General features: G+C 32.4%; 1 protein-coding gene across 1 annotated transcript; it reads right to left on the bottom strand.

Moving 5' to 3' along the window:
• Positions 1–716: 716 nt before the first annotated feature.
• LOC139502873 (C-type lectin domain family 6 member A-like) lies at positions 717–2872 on the bottom strand. Its single transcript, XM_071292524.1, has 4 exons — positions 2773–2872; positions 2343–2425; positions 1949–2042; positions 717–961 (listed from the first exon to the last, which is right to left on the bottom strand). The coding sequence occupies exons 1-4, from the start codon at positions 2834–2836 to the stop codon at positions 738–740; spliced, it is 465 nt and encodes a 154-aa protein (XP_071148625.1). The 5' UTR covers positions 2837–2872; the 3' UTR covers positions 717–737.
• Positions 2873–10249: the final 7377 nt, after the last annotated feature.

Genomic DNA, 10249 nt, shown 5'->3' on the forward strand with positions numbered 1-10249 from the left:
TAAAAACATACCGCCACGAAATGGTACAATAGTTCCGAAAGTGGTGTTTGACTTAAATCAATCAATCATATATAAGTTAAATAACCCTACTAAAGGAAAAATCAGTAACTGAAGACTCATTTGAGATGCTCTTCTTGGATCAACGCTTAATTCTCATACAGTAAGTCTATAACTCCACAATAAAGAAACGTGTCAACATTTGGTCCCTACAGGGTAGGAAATTTCAATGAAGTATAATTAGTTCAATCAACAGAAACGTGTTGACTGATGACTGATCACGTGGAATATATTTAAATTCAAACCAAAACATTTAAGAATTTCACTAAAGCGTCTAGATATGGTTATCGTAAAAGGAACAACACCATTAAAAGCAAACACTATGTGTTTATCTATAGATATAAATGTCTACATCATTTGATCTCACATAAAGACTTGTCTCAGAGACAATCATACCATATCTTTTTTTATACTTCCTATCCTTTATTTTAAAACCTTTCCACTGAATAGAATACTCGTTGGTTCATTTTTAATACTAATCAAAATGATAAAACGGATACGGACGCATATAACATGAATTAAGGAGACAGTAATATACCGCTGTTCAATAGCCATAGATCTATTAGGCGAAAACAAATCGGGGTCACGAAACCAAATCGGGGTCACGAAACCAAACCGAGGAAAACACATCAATAAATAAATAAATTCAGATGCATTCTTGCATACATTTTTTAATAAAATTACTTTTCGCAGATAAAACGTTGCCTGTGGTCACACCTTAAATCATAGAAGTTAGAACTACTGAGGTTCAAACAGTCTTGTGGTCTAGCAAAAGATCCACTTGGTCGTCGAGGACCGAACGCAAAGTAATTCATCTTTGTCATCTTTCCATTCCAAATCCATCTCCAATCTCCACCAGAAATATGTCTGTTAATGTTACGTCCACCAATGTGGAAATAGCTACCTATTTTTTTTAAAGTAAAAGATATTAGATTATATAGGTTTTCAGGGTACATATTCCAAATACATAAAAGGATTCACGCCTTCATTGCAGCATATAGTTGTGATTTCGATTAAAAAAGTAAGACATTTGTAGTTTTTATCACATCTAAAATCATTTTCTTTGAAAAAAATCTGATACATTACGCCTTCCGTTCATACCTATATTTTTGCTAACTGATACGCTCTGTTTTATATATAAAGTGGTATAAAAAGCAGTTTTGTGAACAACTAGAGTATAAATTCAATACATAATTGTAGAATTAAAAAAAATAATTCCTGACTGAAAGAAATTTAACTCATTGCAAAACAACCAAAATATGGACACGATATGTAAGATGCTGTTTAACGCCACTTACAGAAATCTTGGCTATATCGTTTTCTCTAATTTTCAGATTTTAATTACTTTGATATAGTGGGAAAAGGGATATAGGGGTTGTAGACACACGTTTTTAGCATCAAACGTCTGTAAATTGGTTATCGTTTAAAGGCTATAATAAGATTCTAAAAACAAGCGTAGACATCACGAAAACCGATAAAAAAGTAAAATCACAAAAAATACTTCAAGGAAAATTCAAAACGGAAAGTCCCTTAGCAATGGCCAAAATCAAAAGATAAAACACATCAAACGATTAGACGACGACATATTCCTGACTTGTTACAGATATATTCTTATGTAGAAAATGGATGGCTGAACCTGGTTTTGTAGCGCTAAACCTCCCACTTGTAAGACAAATTCCATTATAACAATGCGTGAACAAAACATACATAATAGGTAAAATTGTCAAAATAGTGGTACAGCAGTCATCACCGTGTCACAATCTTTATCAGAACAAAAACAAAAAAGGTTGCTTAGCGTGCAGTTTGTTTTGAAATATAGCATGTACAAAAGAACGTTGTTAAACTATCTAAGCAAAAATAAATTTAACCAAATATATGATATGAAAATTACGATTATTCATCTTTTTCAATTCTCCGCTCATCATCAGTAAATCATCTAAGGTCTCAAATACTGCCAAGTGTCCACCATATGTTAAACATCTCAGCTTAAAAAAAGTGAAATACTATAACTACACGCTTATTCTGCATGTTAAACTCTGGAGAATAATAAAATCATTTACATTAAATCAATATTCATTATATTTCAACCTTCGTTTATATCTATATAAGATTATAATTGATGTAATTTAGAGGCAGAGAAGTAAAAATGGCTTAACTATAAAAGACGAAAAGAATGTCATTCAATATAAACACAAACGAACACAAAAACACACAAACACCCGAACCCATCCATCCATACCACCCGCAAACCCATCTAACATAATTATATATATTATATAACATACATAAGCAGTATCCCATGTCTCTTTTTCGTTTTTAATGAGGTAGCAACTCTGTCCAATTTTCCGGTAAGGATGACTGCATGCATCTGTTTGTAAACAAATTTAGTAAAATAAATCGCTATTCAAGTTTTTTGTATATGTGTCAGCTGATTTGTCTGTTAACAAAATATAATAGAAAACATTTACAGTTTAGTAATTTCTCTGTTGAATAACATTAAAAATACGAATAAATAGAAAATATCGAAATGGGTATGAGAAAAATAAGAGAGCGGATATAAAAATATGACGAAAAAAGAAAGAGGAAATGACCTGAGAGTTATATGATTGGTTAGATAAATGCATTACTAACAACACACCAAAAGAGTTGTGACCAAACTCAGCATTTCGTTAAAAGATAAAGTAAACAAATCATGACTAGACTTTTAGAACATACCTGCTTGACTGTAGAATAAATGTAACACACAAAACACCAAAACACAATGTGAAAACGTTAGCATACTGAACAAGATTGAAGTCCACAAATAGAATGAAGTTTGCATATACATGTACATTTATATGAATGTATCAGATTTGAAATCAAATTTCATTTTTTGCAACAGATGTGAATTATCGATCGAGAATTCTAAGAATAATCGTGATTATTCTCAACTGCTTTACAATTAAACGAATGACAAAATATCTAGTCTTGTGGTAGCATTTATACCTTTCAATTTTAATCCATGTTAATATATTTTCCTTATACGTTTTCGATCAATATGTTTATTTTTTTTTAGAATTGAAATTGAAAATTTATCAATATTTTATAAATTAATACTACAGTTACAGTATTACTCCTCATACATTAACCTCACAAGTTTAAATTATTATCAACTATATAATTTGTAAAACGAAGTGGCTGAATTCAACTGTCTCATATTCATGATGCTTTTAATATGAATTATATTTTAATGACTCTCATTTCAGAAAAAGTTCTCAGTTAGTACCATCATTAAAAACAATTTCGAGACTGAATTTAAAACTCTGATCAGTAAGCAAATAACTCAAACGGTATTTCCTTCAAATAAAGTTTAAATTATGATTATGCATGCATCGTCGATACACTCACCAACTATACCATGCTTATAAAAGAGGGACGAAAGATACCAAAGGGACAGTCAAACTCATAAATCTAAAATAAACTGACAACGCCATGGCTAAACATGAAAAAGACAAACAGACATACAATAGTACACATGACACAACATAGAAAACTAAAGAATAAACAACGCGAACCCCACCAAAAACTAGGGGTGAATTCAGATGCTACGCAAGGGTAAGCAGATCCTGCTCCATATGTGGCACCCGTCGTGTTGTTTATGTGATAACAAATCCGGTAAATAGTCTTATTCGGTAGGTCTCATTCATGACAGGGGAGGGATTGAAGTTACGACATAAGGAACATATCCGATATCATTTGTGAAACGGTTATTCCATAACGGTCAACCAACTCGTGATGGCGTAAAATTTACGAAGGGATGATTTCAACTTCACCATTTGGAACTCTTGGTTTATTAGCTTCCATGTGAGCAGCAAACCTCTTTAAAAAAATCATGATAGGAAATGCAAGCACGGGAATATCGTATCAATTGGAAGATATATACCCCGTATGCAGGTGCTGCTGGAATGTTGCTACTTAGAAATGGATGGTTCACAATTGGAAAGCTGACATTATCTCTTTTGTCGTAAAGTTTTGTTTTCAACCGACCCTCATTGTCAATTTCTAGATGTAGGTCAAGATATGAGGCCGACTTAACTGTATCTGTAGTATCCTTATAACATGTATAATTGTGATAGTCAGACACTTGTATCGTATAAAATAGACCAATCACTCTAAAAGCTAAAAAAAACAAGTATGAGGTTGAAGAGCATTGCGGATCTTAATCTAAAAAAAAACTTTAGCCTGATACAGACAAGGTGATATATTCTATCTAAATGACATCGAACCCTTTCAAATTGTCATTTGTCACAGGAATAATTACGGCGTTTTAAGCTACAAGTCAGGTTGTCCTAACATTACATACGTAATTAGTTGTTAAAGGTACCAGGCTTATAATATGATACGCCAGACGTGCGTCTCGTCTGCATAAGACTCATCAGTGACACTCGGATCAATATAGTTAGAAAGCCAAACAAGTATAAAGTTGAAGATCAACGGAGACCCAGAATTCCAAAACAATTTTGCCAAATACGGCTAAGGTAATCTTTACCTGGGATAAGAAAATCCTAAGTATTTCGAATAATTCATACTTTTGCAATGAGTTAATTTATAACAACAACCATATTATCAATATGCCGAAAACATGTACTGATTGATTCCTTATACTAGAACAACATGACTTATTTGTATTTAATAGCTTGTTCTGAACAGGCAGCAACTGATTCAGATGAGCATTTTAATCTGAGTTGTTTAGACGTTTTTTGTTATCGGTCTGTAGGACTAGATTTCTTCAACAGGAGGATGATATACCGAACCTAATAATGACCTCACGGTTTAACTAACAAGCAAGCTATCCAAGGATTCTACTTTTCCCTACACACTCAATGTAATCAACTGTAAATTAGAATAAAACGTTAATCAACCCGATAAACATATCAGCATACAAAACTAACGTAAAACGTGAACGTCACGCACGCTGTTCCTACAACCCCTATGATTTAAAACAGAATCTTCGAAATTTCCTCCGCAAAACAAAATAAAATTTTAACAAACACTAACCACTATAAAAACTAATTCAGTATATGTTTTCCTTTATGTTCTTATAGCTCTTGGTCATATGTTTAGTAATATCTAGTGTATTTGAGGATTGAAACAACAAAGCTATGTGAAAAAAAACCGGATGTCCAACGTTACATTTTTAAACAACTGTTTTATATCTTATGTATAGTGATCCTATTTATTATTCTCTGATCTTTCAGAAACTTGACAAAAGCAACGAAGTGTGTCAGTTCTCGGTTAAATTAAAGCCGTTCTTTTGTCGAATTTCGTTTGACTCGGTGGCTGCATATTAAGCTGGAATAAGAAAAATGTCCAATGACGTTTTTCGTTGACTTAACGGCTGAAAGGTAGTTTTATAAGTAGACATAGCTAAAAATGTCTAAAAAATGTGCGATAACTATAACATCTACCGAAAGAACAAACATTTGCCTCATTGTTCGTGAGTTCAAAAATTGTAGATTCTATAAAACCATCTCTACACAGTCGTTTTTTAGCGGTAGTTATTTTGTCCAAGTTGATATTTCATTTGTCCAAGCAATTAATCCGAGTTTTTTACCTGATATTTCAATAAGTAATTTATAATTTACCAAAACAAAAGTTAGATACAGGAAAAGTACATAAAGTCTAGATTCTTTTTTTATTAACTGCATATTTGGGTCTTACAGGAATAAAATGCTACGAAAAATTACAAAACGGTAGCCATTTTGTCCAAACGTCGAAAAACGTCGAAAAATCCAATCAAACGCTTTTTTTTCGACGTTACATGTGCAAAATTTGTTCCATGGTATATTCCTGATACTTAAAATGAATTCGCGTTGTGAAATTAAAAAAAGAATTGCTGGTTGTCTAAAAAAGAACCACAGTGCATGTTGTGCATGAAAAGGATGTAACTGAAAGACTTGTCGCAAACAGCGACAAAAACAGTTTCGTTGAATTAATGCAACCCCGTAATATACGGACGATTAAGTAGAAGATTAGTACATTTTAAAAGCAAGCAACTTCAAATGACTGGGAAAATAATTTTCAAAATCGGGTTATAGTAATTTTATTTAATGGTTGTATTTCGACAAGTAATGTGTCAAGCAAATTTTTAATACAATTAAATTCAAATTAATCAAGGGTAAATATGTTTTTATTTACTTGCAGAGTGTCGGATATATTTGTATTAGGGTTGAATCAAGATATGAAAAATTTACAATGACAGACGATATGCACCATGCAATTTTAGCAACCTGCGATTAAAGTTTTGTTATAATTCATCTATTGAATACCGTATACTTCTGTCCCATTTTTCCTTCCTTCAAGTTCATTTCTTACGACAAGGATTTGTATAGTGAGAAGGATTGGAATCTCGCGAGCAGTTTACATCTCACTATACAAATCCTTGCTTACGACAATACAACATTTTAAGGTGAATTAAGGGTAAAAATTATTTAATCGATTTCCACAACTTGAGGTAAATAAATTCATGGTAAATAGACATTACAAAATTAATAGAGACAGATTTAGAATCAACCAACTACATAAAAAAAGCAAATGAAACCTACAAATTGAATAAATGTACGTCAAAAGTTTCAGAAAACTCTCTTTGACGTCGTGGTGGTGTAACGTCGTGTTGTAGGAACATCGTGCGCAACGTTGTACGACAAAAAAATCATTGATAGCTAAATGAAAATCTCAACTCTATGTCAAAGAATTGGCTATCGTTTCACAAATGTTCGTAGTCGTAGAACGGATTACGGCCTAAGTTTATAAATGTTTCGCAAGAGTTTTGGAATCCTACCAACAACAATTCTTTCGTGAACGTCTATTAAACATGTTAAAAGAATGTTGTCAACTCGCGCCTCTTACTGTTATTTCGTAAAATAACAATTTTGATTTAAGACGATTGAAAGGTGGACGAGCTGATTTTATTAGAAAAAATAGAAATTTCAGCTATAATGGTAGATATGTGCGAGGTCTCTTTTGTATTGTTTTTTGAAATTTGTGTAAACCAATTTTCGAAACTTAGTGGAACAATGTTATCTGAAGACGCGTTTCAACACCTATTCGTAAAAACTAATTATATCAAGATATTTGGATAGTTCGTGTCGTCTTACATTATGCAGGGAGATAAAGAAAACAGTACTGTAACATACAGGAGTAATACCACCGTTGTTTTCACCTATTAGTTGCCTGTTAAAATTGCACTTTTCCATCCTGATCACTACAGACTAAATGTCACACATCATTTCATTACATATAAGATAATAACAATAATTGAAGGTTAACAGATAAAATTTTCCTTTCTTTCCCTGTTTAGAAGTAATCATGTGAGTTCGAGTTTCTAAAATATTTTATAGAAACACCAAATAAAAAGAATAATGCTTTGAAACACCCAAGATATATGTTTATGACTCAGATCGATTTATTGCAATGAAATGTAGGATTAAGCGAAAACTTTTTCGACTCTTTTTCGTATGCAGCTGGATATGGCGTACTATGATTTGACGGTAATACTCCCAAAAAACTAATCAACAAGCTTATTTTTCTTTTTTTGGTACGATTAGAGGCTTTATTTATGTTAAATGATAAATATTTTTATTTGTTTGTTTTATAATGTATGTTTTTAACTGGATTTCATGATAATTTGACCCTGACACTAGCTTGGCTAATAAAATTGTTCATTGGTCTCAGGATGCATTTTTCATTTCATTTCAAAATAAATCTTACTTCTTTTGTTCAACAGATATACACTACCACGTGTTGATAATAGCTTATTTTACCTCTTTTGACAGGATTATATTATAGAATTCGGAATATTTTTTTATTAACAATAAGACGATATTAAAAAAAAATTTGCAACTTTTATATATGATTACTCTATTGTATAAATAAATGCTTATGATTTATTTCAATTTATTTGTCGAAAGCATGATGGAAATTCGTTTGCTTGCAGAGGTGTTTCCAAGTGACTTTGGGAGGTTTAATTAGCTATAAAAACAGGTTCAATCCACTATTTTCTACATAAGAAAATTGCTGTATCAAGTTAGGAATATGACAGTTGTTATCCGTTCGCTTGCTGTGATTAAGCTTTTGATTTTGCTATTTGATAAAGGACTTTCCGTTTCGAATTTTCCGCGAAGTTCCGCATTTTTATGATTTTATTTATATTGTATGGTACTACAGTTATGACCTGGGGTAACCTGAATATATATATATTTGTATTGCTAATACGGTGCTTTAAGGTTCTCAGGTTACCCTTGTCCTTACTTCAATACTATACATAGGCAGACGAACCCTAGGTCAGCTTTACAAAGCTAATCTCAAGTCACTTATGTATTACTTAGATGGTCAGGTTACCTCAGTTCAAAAATTTGAAATATTGTGTAGACACCTATAACTATTTTTGTAAATTGTATGTTGCCCGCTAGATGTCATTTTAACTTGATTTTGTCTTTGATTGCTTTTATGTCTAATTGACGTATAACCTACAACTCTTACAGTTTGAGTTCCGTTTTGGTTTACTTTCAAATAGGTGTATGAATAGTCATAACTGAAAAGTTTATTGAGTATAGATTAATTGATTTTCTTCCCCTCAATAATATGCTTCCTGTATGATTTTTAATTTTAGTATCTTGTTTATATTTCGGAGTTTAGTATGAAGCCAATTATCACTGAACAAGTATACATTTTTGTTTTGGGACCAGATTAAGCACGCCTCTTGGTGCGGGAGTATATCGCTGCATTGAAGACCCAATGGTGGACTTCGGCTGTGGCCTGCTCTTTGATTGGATTGTTGTCTCTTTGACGCATTCCCCATTCCCATTCTCAATTTTATTGTAGAAAGATGAACCGAGGAGAGATGTTTTTCAATTAAGAAAGTTAAACTCTCTCCACTGAGTCTCCAATCTTTAATCCCCCCAGTTTTTTCTTCTGTAAGTCTGATTGATCTGCAGCTAATCAGCCGCCCCCTGTTTTGACACACACTTGAATATGGTCTTCATTAAATTGATCCCAAAATAGTCACTAAATAGGAATAAATATTCAACAAGTCGTAATAAATTCCGTTGAGTACACAATCTATTCCAATATTTGGATATTTAAAAATGCATTTTTTTTGGCTGAAATAAATAAAATAGTTAATATCTGGTTTAACATTGTACAACTTATTTCAGATTTACACTGTAAACAAAATGTCATGAAATATTTTTTTGTCATTGTTTAAGGAATGAGAACCACTTTCTATATCCCATTTGACACTAAAATCGTCAAATTTTATTTTAGACTGGCTCACGTGGTGATATTTGTTTAGTTTTATGGAATAACAACCCTAAGGTAAGAATACTTTTGAACTGTGCAGTATATCTGGGACAGTTAATGCACACCTTAGTGGTGCATTATTATGATTAAAGCACAGTAAGAACAAAGGGATTTTATCTATTTCATGTGTTAAATGTTCTTTTAACACAATGACTTTATATGTTTTCACTTGTTGCCGTCCATCTGTCCGTCCCTGTTACTTCAATTTGGAAATGCTTTTCCCAAATGTTATATTTGGTTTGTAATCTTATATATGTAAGTTAGAGTTTGTGTTCAGTCTCTTGCTGTTGGGATGAATTTTTTGAGAATTATTGCGCTAGGTATTTGAAAAATTTGCCAAAATTTCTTCATTTCTTACAAGTGGTAAAAGATATTATATTATCTGAGTAGTTCTTTCAATAATTATATGGACTTCAACAAGAACTAGATTGGGCTATTGCAATCCCAATGAAAGCCATCATCTGTTTATAGTAACCTTTCCAGGGGTTAAAATTTTTTGTTACAGGTAACTAGCCCAGGACTTATTGGCAGCAGGATTTTACTAGCCCTGTTGGAAGAACTGCTAGTCCATCAAAACTGACCTGCTAGCCCTAGTATGCCATACAAATCAAGAGTTTGCTGCAAAATACAAAGTGGGTGTCCTTTGTTTTGAAGGAGACATTATACACTGTATTTAATCATTTTTGTTGATCTGTTGTTTATTATTTTGGTGCTTAACCTAACTTAGTTGTTCCCATATTCAAAGCAGACTTTTTTTTTGCATGTTTGGGGCAACTAACGGCAATATTCACAGAGCATTGTCTGTTTTTTTCATCAGCAACAGCCAACCTTGCCAGGAGAATGATTGTGTCCC

This window comes from Mytilus edulis, chromosome 14 (genome assembly GCF_963676685.1).
Source record: "Mytilus edulis chromosome 14, xbMytEdul2.2, whole genome shotgun sequence".
Lineage (NCBI taxonomy): Eukaryota > Metazoa > Mollusca > Bivalvia > Mytilida > Mytilidae > Mytilus > Mytilus edulis.